This window comes from Thalassophryne amazonica, chromosome 17, assembly GCF_902500255.1.
Source record: "Thalassophryne amazonica chromosome 17, fThaAma1.1, whole genome shotgun sequence".
In the NCBI taxonomy this organism is placed as follows: Eukaryota; Metazoa; Chordata; class Actinopteri; order Batrachoidiformes; family Batrachoididae; genus Thalassophryne; species Thalassophryne amazonica.
In genome coordinates this window covers 63666358-63682102 of record NC_047119.1, presented here as the reverse complement: position 1 = coordinate 63682102, position 15745 = coordinate 63666358, and the positions used below count along the sequence as shown (strand labels likewise).

At 41.3% G+C, this 15745-nt stretch overlaps 1 protein-coding gene across 2 annotated transcripts in view; it reads left to right on the top strand.

Annotated features, from left to right (window-relative positions):
- The first annotated feature begins 802 nt into the window (after nt 1–802).
- The window catches only part of ror2 (receptor tyrosine kinase-like orphan receptor 2), a 192993-nt gene continuing 178050 nt past the window's right edge, over nt 803–15745 (top strand). For both annotated transcript variants that reach the window (XM_034192308.1, XM_034192306.1), the window contains exon 1: nt 803–1107. In XM_034192308.1, the coding sequence (XP_034048199.1) occupies nt 1044–1107 (64 nt within the window). In that variant the 5' untranslated portion in view covers nt 803–1043. The remainder of the gene's footprint in view (nt 1108–15745) is intronic.

Genomic DNA, 15745 nt, shown 5'->3' with positions numbered 1-15745 from the left:
TTTGTTGTTGTTGTTGGGTTTTTTTTAGCTTGGCAAATGTTGTGAATATTTATGTACATGATTTTTTTTTGTTGTTTTTGTTTTTTTTTAAATAAAATTGCAAACAATCTCAAAAGGTTTCACATTGTCATTATGGGGTATTATGTGAAAACTTTCTGGATGCGCTTCATTTTATTTTTACTGATTACACTCAATTATGTACAATTCCCATGATACGATTGATGATATGATGGTTTTATTTATTTATTTATTTACACATGTCCCTGTGCATGTTGAAAAAGCTAATTCATCTTACCAAGTTTCCCCCCACGTTTCCAAAAATAAAATAAAATAAAAATAAAAACTAAAGTTTGCCTGCTACAGTTTAAAAAATGTCTTCTGCTGAAGAGTGTGACGTGCTTTTCATGGGTTTTATGTTGTGGATTAGGATCAAAAGGAGGCATCTGCAGCAGAGAATGGTCTGGCCCAATTCTTTTTTTGGGGGGGGGAATGGATCGGTTCCACATACTTTTACACAAGAGTACCCCCACTCTGCACCAATTATTCACTTTTTTTGCATCTCGATTCAACCTGATATGCAATTTTGAATATTTTATCATTGTTTATTATATATATATATATATATATAGTTTGTGTATTTATTTGTTACCCAGTGTTTTGGGGTAAAGGTGGGGCCCCATGTGGTATAGGGCATGTGGTAATCCGGTGTAAAGTTTTAAACTGATCACATTTGATCATTTGTTAAATAAATAAGGCCCAGCTTTAACAGCAGATGGGGCCCTTGCTTGCTGATGTAGTCTGGTTTGGGGGGGGCGGGGGGGGGGGGTGACTGGGTCTGGATGAGGATCTGGATCCACGTCCTTGGCTCTGTGCGCGGTATGAACGCAGCCTCCATCGGTGCCTTCGTGCGTGATTTTTTCCTCTTCGTGACTCGGAACAGAAAGTCCAGCAGAGGAGGTCCTGGTCCGGTCTGGATGTGACCGCCTTCAGTGCGCTTTGGGAGAGTTTTTTTTTTTTTTTTTTTCTTTCCACTTTGTGACGCGATGGTCACCTTCCTGAACGTTTTGCTCTGGATGCTTTTGTGGGCTCCGAACCTGCGATGTGACGGTAAGTTTTCACAAACTCACGTTTCCAGCTAATCAATCCGATTTAGACCCACAGAACCGGATCAGAGCTCCAGCTCAGTTTGTGTTTTAAAAGTAAAAAGTGATTTGTGTGTGTGTGTGTGTAGTTAGTTTTCTTTGCTGTGTTTTAATTGTAAAAGCCGCTGAAATGTGAAAGCTGCGCTTTGAGCCTGTTCCTAATTTAGTGGCCGTCAGTCAGTAAACTTTGATCTGAGCTTTAAATCCTCCATGTTTCACTGGGAGGGGGGCTGGGATGGGGGGGGGGGGGGCAGTCTTTGTCCTCTCAGGTCCTTGTGGTTTGCAGAAGTCTCCTCAGTTTGTGGACTTTAGAACAAAGGTGTCGCTGTTGTCATGTTAATTGTCATGTTAATTGGCTGCATAGCTGGAGGTGAGTCTTTGCTCCCCCCCCACCTCACTCATTTACTCCCCCCCCCGGCAGGGGGTGAGAGCGGCTGGATTTCCTGTTTTCGGCCTCGTGCACTTTTACCATTTGGTGGTGAAAGCCTCATGGGGTGGGTGTGTGTGTGTGGAAGGACCATTAGCACCCCTGCAGCCATCGAGTGCAGCCCTCCCCACCCTTTTTTGGGAGCTCTGGTTCCATTTATATGACGTCATAATGCCATTAAAACGCCACCATTCACATTTTTAGATGTTTATACAGAGCAGCCTCTGTTTATTTGGCCAAAGTGAGACCAAAATATCGGGGTGTGTGTGTGTGTGTGTGTGTGTGTGTGGGGGGGGGGGGGGTCATTTCTCCAAATTACAAATGACACTGAAAAGCCAATGGAGGATTTCCTCAAAATGCAGTTTGTTTCTTAAAACAAAAAAAAGCCTTCATCTCCATCAACATTCAGGTGAATTCCTTCATGTCTGTTTGACGCCGTGATGAACCGTATGACCGTCGGCTGCTAAACGTACGTCACACACTTTTTATTTCCTTGGAACATTGTACTGATGTTGGAGGCAGCCATGAAGCTAACCCTTACCATAACCCTCACCCTCATCATCGGGGTGTTTGGTACCTTCAGTGGTCTCAAGGCCTTCAGTGGTTCTGCATCTGTCCTTGTAGACCTGAACAGAGGACGTTTTTCTGCAGTATGATGTTTTCACACAGCAAAATGGTGGCCAAGTGGTTAGTGTGGAAGGTTCCAGGTTCAAACCCCACCCCTGCCACATTTCTCCATGTAATGTGGAGTTGTGTCAGGAAAATACAGATCCACCACGGACTTGTGGTGATCCTGAGTGCAAACAAGGGAGCAGCCGAAGGGTCTTACTATTATCATTTCACAGGTGTGAGTTCTTGTAGATTTTGATGGTTGTTATTGTTTGGGTGTTTTTATTGGTCTCTGTCATTTGTGATCTTTGTAAGAGATTAGATTAGATTAGATTAGATTAGACAAACTTTATTGATCCCTTCCCAGAGGGAAGACTCCCTCAGGAGAATTGAGGTTCCAGCAGCATTGTATAGGAGCACACAGGGTAAGAAGCACACAGAGTATCAAAAGTGAAAGTAAAAAACAAAACAACAAAAAAAAAAACCAAAGAGTTTGCAAATATAAATATAAAAACACCAATAGAAATACCAGACATACTGATCAATACTGGTGTACTGGCTACTACTGTTCCTCTCCTTGATCAGTGACATCACTTCCTGTGCGGAACTTGTAGCCGAAACCTTGTTTTAGTAGCCACATATCCACGATGTGATCAGTGGTGTCAGTTGGATGTGCTTGGTGTCCTCTATACGAGATCCAAAGATTTTAGACCGTTTGACAACTTCAAACAAAAATACGGTGGCTTCATGGACGCGTACTGTGATATTATTTCAATGTTGGTGTTTATGTTTTCTCTTTATTTCTTCTTATAGCGTATCTACATTTTGTAATTTCATTGTAAGCCATCATTTTGATTTATTTGTTTATTACTATGTTGAAGTTTATTGGAATTAATGCAGCACAAATTGTCACAGAGCCAATTGTATCACACCTTGAAAAAAAATGTACGTTTTTTTATTCATTCACTACATTGGACGGAAATATCTTTTCAACACTAGGTTAGAGCGTTACTTAAGTTATTTAAAAGCATTACATTCTTTAACATAATAATCAAACAAGTTACTATTGATTTGTTTACCGGAGCCCAATCAATACATCTGTTGGCTGATATTATTGGCCAATATGAGCCTTTCAGAACATATGAGTGTCTGTTTTTTTGCTGTTCTGAAAACATTTATGACTAAATGATGCTGTAAAGGTTTGGTTGTTGAAAATGGTGTAACTACATAATTTCCCCAAACAATGATAATGTTTATAATGCTGTCAAGCATGGCTGGGACCCTGTCACCCCTTGGTCACATGAGCTACAAGAGGCACAGGCAAAGCAACCGGCTGTTCTTTATTTTCAATGAAAGTGAGCGTTTCACAGCAACAAGAGACAAGTGGTTGCTATGAGGCTAGCTAGACGTGGCCTAAATAATTGAGAAGTCTATTTTATGCAAATCCTGAGTGATGCAACATAGCAACTGCCAATCTGAGGGCACGCAGCTGGAAGGCAGCATGACGTACATTGGTTAGTTGTGGGTTATATTTAGAAGGAAGTTTATGTTTAATCTGTAAAACATCAAACCTCAATTACATTTCTTTTTCATAAAGGTTTGATAGTGAAATATGAGGAATCATTGCCATTTTTAATGAATATATTAGCAGATATATCGGGATCAGAAGTTTTTTACTCCTTAATATTGGTATCAGTATCAGCACCCCAAAAAATCTGTATCGGTCAGACTGTTTTATTCACTATTATGAATTATGTCACAGGTCACAGGTCACTAACCTCCTAGTGTTTGTAGTTTTTGTGCGTGTGAGGAGTTCAAGGGGCACAAGCAGCAGTTTATGGCCACTGTTTATGTTGAATAAATACACAATATCTCCAATGGAATTAAGTACAAATGTGCTGCCATTAAAGGTTTGTCTGGTGCTAATTAAAAGTTTATTGGCTGCATACACACACACAAAGAAGATTTTGGATATGAAAAAAGTCGTGGTTGTGGAAAATGTTTTTCTGAGTTTTATTTATAAAGTTTACTTATGTGAGTTTATTGGTGTTTGCTTGAACTTTATTTTAAGAGGCAGTCAAATAAAAACGACCTAAAAAATGTTGCCACCACTTTTTCAGCAGCTGGAACAATGATAGCATTCTTCTGAGGGGGCGAGAGTGAGTGTTTCCACTGCACGGATCATTTTATTGTCTCTGGCTCAAAGTGATGGAGCCAACACTGACGCTGAATAAGAAAACATGAGCGAAATCAGCTCCTGAGACCTCAAAATCACGATCGGTCTGCTGCCTTCCGATCAGGAGTCACAAGGCGAGGAAGCCGTTGAGGGGAAATCTCTGCCAATCAGAGTTCTTTGGTCAGAATATCCTAAATGTAATCATGAGAGCCGCTAACAGCAGAAACTCTTTAGACAATAGTCATCCATAGTCCATCTCCACATGGTGCTCACTAGACCTGCAACACTTACCGTATTTTCCCCAGTATGAAGTTGTGGGTTATTTTATTTATTTTTATAATAAAAAAATCACACATTTGTTATTATAAACAATAATAATCTATATTATAATAGCCAAGTGGCCTCTGTGTGCACGTGTGTGTAGGGCTTTTATCACACAAAAACCGAGGAGAACTGACATTTGCTGTTTTGGTGTGCTTATTGTTGTGTGTTGGGGGGTTTGGCTGGATGTTTTTGTGTTGTTTTCTTTTCTTTGCTCTCCAGGTGGTATGCAAACTGGTTTTTTGAGACGGTGCTGGCAGAAGGGTCCTTCACCCTCATCAGCATTATTAGCTGCACCTGTGGAGGATGTTCACGTGTAAACTTAAAGACTTTCAGCTGAAGCAGATAATGAGATGGCCTTCTGCATTTAAGCCATGAGTGGTTCAAGCAGAATTGCCGGGAACTCGACCTTGTGACGTTCGTTTGTGAGAAGCTGAGGACCGCGCCAGGATTTGACACATCGTGCCTGTGAAGGAGGACGGGTGAGGGACACATGCTGTCAGCACACATCAGAGGTGATTATTGTCTGAATGATCATTAATAGTAATTTGGCATTTTGTTACGCAGTATATTTGAACATTGATGAGAATTGTGCAGCTCGCTTCTCACTGCCGTGGCGTACGGACTGATGATCCCCCACCTGTTGTGAGAAGCTGCTCATTTACATAAAGCTTAAATTCAGACCTGAATGTGTTGCTGATAGTGTGTGCCTCTGAAAGATATTTGCTGTAGCTCTGTTGACTTACCTCACCTTTTCCATCCTTCACAGAGTCAGTTTGTCGTGTCCACCTGGGGGGTGTTTGGCGGTGAATCTGAGTCCAGAAGCGCCGAGGCTTCGATCCTTTTGGGTGCTGGAGAGCGCGCCATCCTTCACTCCGCCAGACAAACCCAATATTTATGTTATACACTAATTATTGCACTGGAGGGGAAATAAAATCGTTTTGTTTGTGGAACCGCTTTCTGGTTATTTAGCACTGGGTTTGGTCAGACGTTGGTCCGCTCCTCAACCTGCGTCTGCACATAACACTTATGTATTTTGTGTCAAGGATGAACGCTGCTAAAATGGAAAGATGATCGGACAAATACTTTTGGAGAAATTAGAAATTTTTATCTAACCAATAAGCAATGGATGCACGCAAGGTCCCTACACCTCCACTCCAAAATGACAAGTCCCATTCTTTCCTCCTAATTGCCACATCTCCAGGTTGTGGACAAAACAAGACATTTGAAGCCATCATCTCTGGAAAACACTGATCAACATTTTTCACTATTTTCTGGCTTTTTATAGGCCTAAGAACCAAACGATTATTTTCTCAAGTCGTTGACTATGAAAATAATCATTTATGGCTGCATGTGATCGGTGCGTTCTTGGTTGGAGGCAGATGATGAAAACCCAGGCCTTTGTGTGGCTTGAAGGCTTTTCCTGCCTTTCTTGAATTAAACAGCTCTCACACCTGACTAGGTCTCGCACCATAACCTCGGTGCACTTCGGCTGATTTCCGAGGTGATTCCGTTTGGAACAGAGTCATCTTGAGCAGGCAGTCTACTCGGCAAAAGTGGGGAAAAGTTGTCCCCCCAAGACCTTGGTGAACTCAAATCCACCCACTCAGGGTACACGGTGAAGCTCTATGTACCTCAATGCGAATTTTGCATACACACTGTGTGCTGCACAAAGCCAAGTGTGAGGTGGCCAATGTGGCAGAGCTTTTGAAAGTTTTGGACGTGTTCAAAACTAGTGCAAATTTAAATAACCTTTCTTGTCTTTTGCTGATCTATATCAAGGAGTGTTCCAAAGTCTCCCTCCCACTTATTACGCTCACTAAGGAGCTAACATTTTCACTGGTGTTTGCCTGTTTGTTTGTTAGCAGCATAACTCAAAAAGTAATGAATGACTTTCACTGACATTTGGTGAACAGACAGAAAATATTCTGGGAAACAGGTGGTTCAATTTTAGAGGTGATCCAGAATATATTCTGGAAGTGAGACCAAGAAGAATTTTTGGCACATAGCAAGATTTAACCCAAAAAGTTGTGAGAGGATGTTGATGACATTTGGCCAGCAGATGGCTAATGCCCTGAATGAGGGATTATATTTTGAATTTATTTTGGATCCAAAAATGTTTTAAGCAATATGTGGCCTTGGAGGTATGCGCACTTTCTGTGCCTTCTAGTTTAATGTTACGTTAATCTTATTCATAATTTTAAAAAATGTCACATTTGTTTTCATTATTGTCATATTTCTGTACAGTTAATTTAAAAAAATCACTAATTAATTATGTTATTTGTAGCCCTGAAATTAGTATGCTGGAACCAAAAAAGTTAAAATAATTGATTTGAAATTGTGAATTAGAGCATGTTAATAGAAGAGGAACCTTCTTTTTCAAGATAACAAATTCTGTTCTGGTTCAGATAAAAGGCTCGAGTCAGAACAGTTATTTTTTTTTTAAATCATTACCAGCCAGCAATTTGCCAACATCGTTCTCATGACTGTCCTTCCGTTTATTTTTTATCTATGTTTTTTTAGTTACTTCCTTCCAAATCAAACCATCACATCCAGCTTAGTTTTCAAACTGATATTATTACGGTTTCCTTCCTAAAACCATTTTGGTAAGGAGACATAAAACAGCAGGGGGGGAGTGTTTAATGTGGAGTTTCATTCTGGCTTTGGGGAAACAAAGTATTCCCGCCGCTGTAACGAGATGCCTCACCAATCAAATTAGATGTAGACTTCAATAAATACGCGTGTGGTTTGATGTACTTGGATGAAGTCACGGCTTTGTTATATCGCTGGAGGCCAGGCTGTGATGTATCTGACGAACACGAGGAGGAAAGAAAGTACACGCTTTTACCTGGCGATTTATGGCCGCTGCCTCCCCTCCCCTGCCCATGGCAGGGGCGTGAACTGGACCCGCCAGAGATGTTAGCCAGAGGTTATTAATGTGGGACTGGCGGCGGGAAGTGTTTGGAACAGTCATGATGACTGTGTGTCATGTGCACGGACAGTTTTAAAAAAAAAAAACAACAAAAAAATAAAGGTGGACACAACCCCTATGATCGCTGTCCGATGAAGACAACTTTAGCAAGCAGGAAATCTGTTTAGCGTGGCCTCTGAATGGTGTTGACAAATGTTTAAAAAAACAAAGGGAAAAAAAAACTAGGGCCCAGTTTCATAAAGCAGTCAAATCTTTTAGTCTACTAAACTTACTTAGTCAACTGCGCTTAGTCGCCTAACATTATCCATCTAAATACCATTTCACATCGATGGCTAAATTTGTAGATTAGCCATGTTACATTAGTTGATGATTTTCACGGCCATAACAGCCTCATGAGCTCCGTTGCCAAGAGACGCCTCCAATGCGCAACAGTTTTGTTTACTTCCAGGTTGGTCGTTGTGTCTATGGTATGTCTATGGTGAACCTTTGTTTCCTTTGTCTCGTTAACTGGCTTTATTGACATTTATGGACACATACGAACTGCAGAAGGATGTGCTTAGCTTTTAGCCTAGCAGTTCTTCTTCTTCTACACTTCTGTCGAGACTTTTTGTGCACACAACACTGTTCAGTGTAATAGTGATGCCCGGTGGCTAATGTGAGAACTGTCACAAACACATCATGGCAGTTGTCTGCTACAACCATAGCTAAAGCAGAGGAAGCTCTCCTTTTGGAGGAATACGAGCGATGTAAGGGTGCTCTCGAGTGTTCCATCAAGTGGCGGTAGGCTACATGATAGCCGCCATTTTTTGAGTTAAGACACTTACGTTTTGTTGACTAAAATAAGATTATCCTCCTCTGTACCAAGTTCGTAACTTTATTCAGGTAATGTGAAAAGTTAGCGACTAAGCGCTTTGTGCAACAACTAACATAAAAAAATTACACAACGAAGTGAGTTTAGTTGACTAAACATGATTAGACATTTATGAAAACAGACCTAGGGTTAGAAACAATATGTGAATGACTTTCTGTATAACTTGCAGTAATTGGATTATTTACCTGAATGTCCACCAGGAGGCGATGTTTTTGCTCAAGTACTCCCACACAAATCTGTGGCAGTAAATTAATCATCTGTGAAGTCTGACACGCGAATTGTCACCAAACATCGCAACCGTCTGAATACATTTGACCTTTGTGGAGGTGAACGTAAACAATGTTCAAAATTGATAGCGTATTAGCTTGTTCTGTTTATAAAATTTTAACCTTCTGAAGTGTAAAATTTCTATAGTTTGCAGTGAACCTGTAAAACACTTGACACAAACCCATTCCTGTTATGGAGTAGTTAACCTTCTGGGGTCCGAGAGCATTTTTTGGACAGTTCACTCGCCTGGCATAAATGTTTTATTAATCAAGTTTTATGTCTCTTTTTTCAGGACAATCTGTGTTTTCATAATATATATGCTTTTGTTGTGTTTTATAAGTGTAATAAAGGTTTACAATCAAAAATAAGGAAGGAAAAAGTAAAGCGAAAAATAATTTTCCACACACATTTATTCAAAACACACAGCAAACTATAATAAACAACTGTTTTGACACTTTATAAAGGCAATTTGAGGTCTTGTGTGAAAGACTGTACAACAAAAAGGTTTAAACAATCAACACAAATGCACATTTTGAACAATATATACAAAATGGTCTATGCCTTTTGTTTGTCTTCATGGTAAAAGCAACAGAGTTATCCAGTAACATTCAAATGCAAAGTAGTGGAGCAATCCTGTTAGTTACACACTCTTTGTTTGAGCACGTGAGATTGTCATCACAGGCTCTCCATCTGCTTTCACTAATCACTGTGCGTAATGGCGCAGGGCACATTTGGAGCCTAACAGTATGTATTCATTGGAGCACCCAGTGTTGGGAAGGTGTCGTAGCATGGACCCACAACAGGGGGCGCAAATGAACGGACAATGAGTAAGCCAAAAGGTAACAATTTAATGTTGTGATATTACACAACGAAACGTGTCTTAATTTCACAGTCAATAAACACCAGGTGAAGTGTGGGCAGGCTCGAAGATAGAAGACGCCCGACGAGAGAGAAGCCGCGTCCCACACGGCTTCCACCACCAACGGCCTGAAGAACACCGGAGTCCCGAGTCCCCAGGTGGCCTCTGTCTTCGACTGTTGACCTTGGTACTGCTGGCAGAAAGCAGAAATATGATGTGTGAGTGTGCGTCCGAACACTCAGTAATCTATAGTCCAGATACCGTTAGGAGGGAGCACCTCCACCTCCAAATCACACACACTCGTGCAGCTCCTGTTTGTCCCTCTTCTGGGTCTTCACAGGAATGCGACTGCACACAGAACAAAGTTAGACAGCGTATTAGTCAGCAGAGAAATTACCTTGGTTCTGGTAGTCGATTTCTCGGCGGGGAGGTGGAGTTGCAGTCCGGCTTTTATGGTAGTGATGATAACGAGTGACAGCTGGTGCAGAGGATGAGTGACAGCTGTCACTTCTTCTGGGTCTGGCACCCTCTCGTGCTTGGAGCCCGCACTCCAAGCAGGGCGCCCTCTGGTGGTGGTGGGCCAGCAGTACCTCCTCTTCAGCGGCCCACACAACACCCATGGGGCTATTCAAACGGGCCAACTAGTAACATATCACTCCTGAAAACGATCTTTGGCCTTTCATGTGAGGTGACTCTGCCCTATGATTGGATTTTGGAAAACCATGTGACGGTGAACCAATTCCGACACTCACATTGCGCACGTCATCACACAGCTTCTATGAGGAGTACAAAGATGGCCGATGGCTGGCTCGAAAGTCCGCAGAGTTAACTTTCCAGCAAAAAAAAAAGTAAGTTTCTATCTCATATCATTAAAAAGTTATTTATAATGTAGGAAAGCTTGGTTTTAGCCATGTATACGACGGCGTCGGCCCCAGAGGGTTAATTTATTATTTTGCTCACTGCTGGTAGCGCAGCGTATTGTATTCACTGGGGCGTGTCTGTGCACAAAATAAACGTGAGTCACAGAAATATTCCTTTGGTGAGTGTGAAGCCTATATCAGTTAGTAAATAATGTATAATCATGTGTTATGTGTGCTGTCACCTTAACATGCCCGGCCTAAAATATTGTACAACAAAGTTACGTATGCATGCCAGGTGCAATGCATATAATTTAATTTATGGTTGTGTATGATTAAATCAGCACTGAATACGCAACAGTAAATCCCACCCACCTACTCCTAAATTCCATCATCCACCAATCATCCAGCGGTTGGCAGATAGGTCTATGTTTTGATTGATCTGGAGTATCAAAGTTAATGAGTGACTAATCAGTTGATCCTCATTATCTCTCCGTATCATATGGTGAATTCCAACATAACAGCATTTCTTGCTTTGTGTTAAACTGGAGGGGGTGGAATTATTGAAACACGGCATTTTACAGGGTGATGTCTCCGTGACGTCGCCAACAGGTTATCTGAAGAATGAGGTGGTTCCAAATGTCATCATCTTAGCAGTGCCCATAGATTGGACAAACGCTGTGTGTCATCACCCATAGGTCGTTTACAAAGAGCTGCTTTGGAGTCCAAAAATTGCTGGTCTGGGTGTCGCAGGAACATCCCACTAGTCCGAAGGTTCACTAGTCTGAAGGTTCACTAGTCCGAAGGTTCGGGTCAATAAATGAATTTATTATATGGTGTGGGATTTTGCCAACTTCTGATTGGCCCATTCGCCACTTTCTGAGCTGTACCATATGCCGACTTGACCGCTGGTGGAGCCGAGTAGACCGCACGTGCGAAACAAGTACACCTCGCGTGCAGCGTAGCACTAGCTAATCGAGCAACGCCTTCTATCGATAACGAACAATCAGGTAACGCGATACAACGCCTACTTTGGCTATCAGTTTGTTGACAAGATGGCAGAAGACAGGTTTGCGTCTGTTAGCGACGCTGACTTAAAATGAATTTTACACGAAAAAGATGCGAAGAACACCTGCAGAAATGCACAGTCAGCAGCCAACCTGTTTCGCAAGTACGTCACTGAAAAGGGACATGCGCCCAGCTTTGAAACTTATGACAGATGGATGATTGATGGAGTACTCGGTCGATTTTACGCGGAAGCTAGACAGGCGAATGGCGAACTTTATAAGAAAACAAGCCTGATGACTCTTCGTCACGGACTTAACAGGCATCTCCAGTCGATCGATGGGATGTCGGTTGGTGCAGTATGACAGTAATAATAAAGAGTTGAAACTTGAGATTGATTTTTCAGTTTTAGTATGTTTGACAAACTCCCAGTTTTCTTGTTTACCATATAATAAAGCAGTTATAGACTTTTGATTTCGGTGTACCCGTGATTATGCACACCTGGTCAGGATGGGGTTCACCGCGGCCTCGGTGAACCCCATCCTGACCAGGTCCACATAATCACGAATACACCGAAATCAAAAGTCTATAATTGTATAATATTTTGATGCCAAGTTTCAATAGGCTGTACTATTAGCTGTATACGTACATGTGGTTTTTGTTTCAATTAAAAAGCGGTTTCTATCATCTGTGATGCGAAAGTGAATTTACTTTAATAAAAAAAATTTAAAAAATCACGTTATTTTGTTTTTAACTTCACTGGTTATTAAGATGTACCATACAATGTAAATGTCATCCACAATATTCCGTAATTAAGACTTTGGCATTTAATTGAAATGGCGATTATCCAAACTTCACGGGTGACTACGAATTGCAATGTTTGCCTTAATTTGGAATAAATACACACACAGACTAGTGAAACCTCAGACTAGTGAACCCGTCCCGGGTGTCACCATGTTCACAGCGCTTACTCTGCCAACGTCACAGCCAACCCATATTTGGTTAGAGAGGTGGCGTGTGTGAGACCAAGGCGGGATATGCCCTTATCTTTAAGCCTGAACCCAAGCTAAGCTAACAGGCTAACCTCGGTTTGGGTCTTCCTCCCCAAATCATATTTTTGGGGAGTGAGTAGCAGTTTTTATAACAGTTAGCTTTGGTGTGGACATTAAACATGATGGCCCTCTTATTTCCTCAGTAATCGTGGATTAACTGGACCTAATGGATCAAGCTACTGTTAGCTGCAAGAAGTGCTAATCCCGTTAGCATTGAAAATTATACATTAATAACTTCACTTTGCACAAATACTGCAGCACAGACAACTGAGGTGATCAATCAATCAATCATTCAATCAATTTTTTTATATAGTGCCAAATCACAACAAACAGTTGCCCCAAGGCGCTTTATATTGTAAGGCAAGGCCATACAATAATTATGTAAAACCCCAACGGTCAAAACGACCCCCTGTGAGCAAGCACTTGGCTACAGTGGGAAGGAAAAAACTCCCTTTTAACAGGAAGAAACCTCCAGCAGAACCAGGCTCAGGGAGGGGCAGTCTTCTGCTGGGACTGGTTGGGGCTGAGGGAGAGAACCAGGAAAAAGACATGCTGTGGAGGGGAGCAGAGATCGATCACTAATGATTAAATGCAGAGTGGTGCATACAGAGCAAAAAGAGAAAGAAACAGTGCATCATGGGAACCCCCCAGCAGTCTACGTCTATAGCAGCATAACTAAGGGATGGTTCAGGGTCACCTGATCCAGCCCTAACTATAAGCTTTAGCAAAAAGGAAAGTTTTAAGCCTAATCTTAAAAGTAGAGAGGGTGTCTGTCTCCCTGATCTGAATTGGGAGCTGGTTCCACAGGAGAGGAGCCTGAAAGCTGAAGGCTCTGCCTCCCATTCTACTCTTACATGATCTGTTCAGACATTTCACTACACAACAAGGCATATATTATTACAGTTATTAGTAATAAAAAAATGCTTTAAAACAGCAGACACAACCCTCCACAATAGCTAGCACCCATTGGCCTCTGTGCAAGTAACGCTCAGAGCGCCCAAGTTTACTCAGCCAACTGTCACTCAAAGAGACCACGACTGATGCGATGCTTCAGGAACTGTAAAGTAACAGTGGAGACAAACTCACCTACTGTAGGTGTTGATATCTGATAGTACACAAATGAAATCGTTCAAAAATTTCACTTACTGGGAAATGTTGATTAACAGTTTGTGAACTTAACCACACAGCAAGCCATGTTATCGCAGATATTTGTAATAAAATACTCACAAAGGCAAACATGTCTGATTCCACAGCTAAAAGCTAGTGGGACAACGGACTGGTTTAGAAAAAAGAGTACCCCTAATTATTCATAACCGTATCACTTAAAATATCTTAAACTGATCCCATACAGTGGTCCTGAAAAAGCAAACTAGTTATGAGTTTGTACCAAGCTCTAAACCTGTTTATTTCTGCTGTAAAATTTGAGATTTTAAACATGAGGGTCTATGGGAAGTGATTTGCTTTTGGAGTGAGCCCCAAGTGGCCATTCAAGGAATTGTAAGTTTTGACACTTCTATTTTTGCCTTATTTTCCAGGACCAGAGGTTGAGGCTTTAGAACAGGTTGAAAAAGTACTGGCGTTTATTTACTTCATTCAGCCCCTCCCACTTTTACAACAGAGGCATTTCCATTTTGGCTTAGTGTAACACCGATATCACACCGTTTTCTGTGCTACTGGACCAGTTCTAGGTTCTAAGGAGTGGGGAGCAGAATTGATTACACCAGAGACTGTTGTTTTAAATTCAAAAGGCTAACAATTTACTGTAAACAAACATGAAAAATACCATACACTGAACAATCAAAAAGCACAAAACAAAAAAACAAAACTATGTTCAAGAGCTCTTAACATTAAAGAAAGTATAATAAATGGGAGTGTCTCCACCCTCTTTGTACCCTTTTGTTCAGCCAGTTTTCTAGTAAACTAAATAAATTGGACTAAACCAGTCCTTTTGTTCCTAGGTTGCACTTATATTAGAATCCTTATTTTGTTTCCTGGGCTGACTCTTCCCCTTTACTTTATGTGCAACACCTACAGCTTTGCAATCATATCAAAGTGAACACAGTCTTCTCAAATCACATTCAGAATCATAAATCCAACATGGAAAAGGAAGGTAATACACTTCCAATTCAAGTTCAGGTTCAGATATGAGTTCATGCATTCAGTGAAAAGTTTCAGTTCGGTTCAGTTCAAAGTTAATAGTTCAACCGGTCCTTAGTTCGGCTCGTTCAAAATTAATTAACTCCGGATACTCTCACCACCCCGGCAAGAAGTCACCGTGCACAGAGACTCGCCCTCTGGTGCAATGAAGATGATGGGTTGAAGGCCTGGATCTGGCTCGCCATCTTGAATCTCATCTGGGCACGTGCACGCCCGCACGCAGCAGATCAATCCTGGCTCCGACCGAGCTTCGAACCAGCAAGGAAAAAAAACCTGACCTGCGTAACAGGTCATGAACATAATAAATCTGTTTAAATCATCAAATTACACAAATAACTATTCCACAGTGAGTTGTAACATTACTGTTTTTTTTTTTCGAAAATGGCGGCGGAGCGGCCTCTTTGAAGTCACAGCACCACTTCCCGCATTAACTACTGTACACATCTTTCAGAGCATTCACAGTCTTCGTAAATTCAAAATATTAACCGTGATCAGTTAATGACGGAATATCTCCTTGCAAACAGCTACGTTTTAACGTTAGCTCCTCACCAAAAAAAAAGAAGGCACAAAACTCACCAAAACCAGTGTGGCTTAGTTTTCGTGATTCCCCGTCAGTTCCCGACCAGGTAAGTCATGTTTTTCATCCGCAAAGTCAAATTTTCACTCCTTTCCTGCTTATTAGTTGCTGCTCGTTCGTTCCGACGTGTCTTCTGCTCTCTTTCTCTCAGGTGCTGACTGAGCTTCACTCAGATGCCGTGTTGCAGCATCGCTAATCCCTTAAAGGGCGGTGACAAATTTTGGTCGTCGTACTTTTAATCTTAAACCCTAAATCATTGTTGTATGAACATTTTCTAATTAACTGATGAATTAATTTACATGAAATGGATCATTTTATCTTTCAAACTCATTTATGGAGCTTTAAAATTATTTATTTATGCTGCTTCTAACTCATTCACTCAACTCGTGTTTTAACATGGGTTACATTAGGACTTCCGCTGAGTGGTGTTTTCAGTGTAGAACAACGGAAGATATTACACGGGTAGAAACAAAAACCTTTTTGAAAAGCTCCG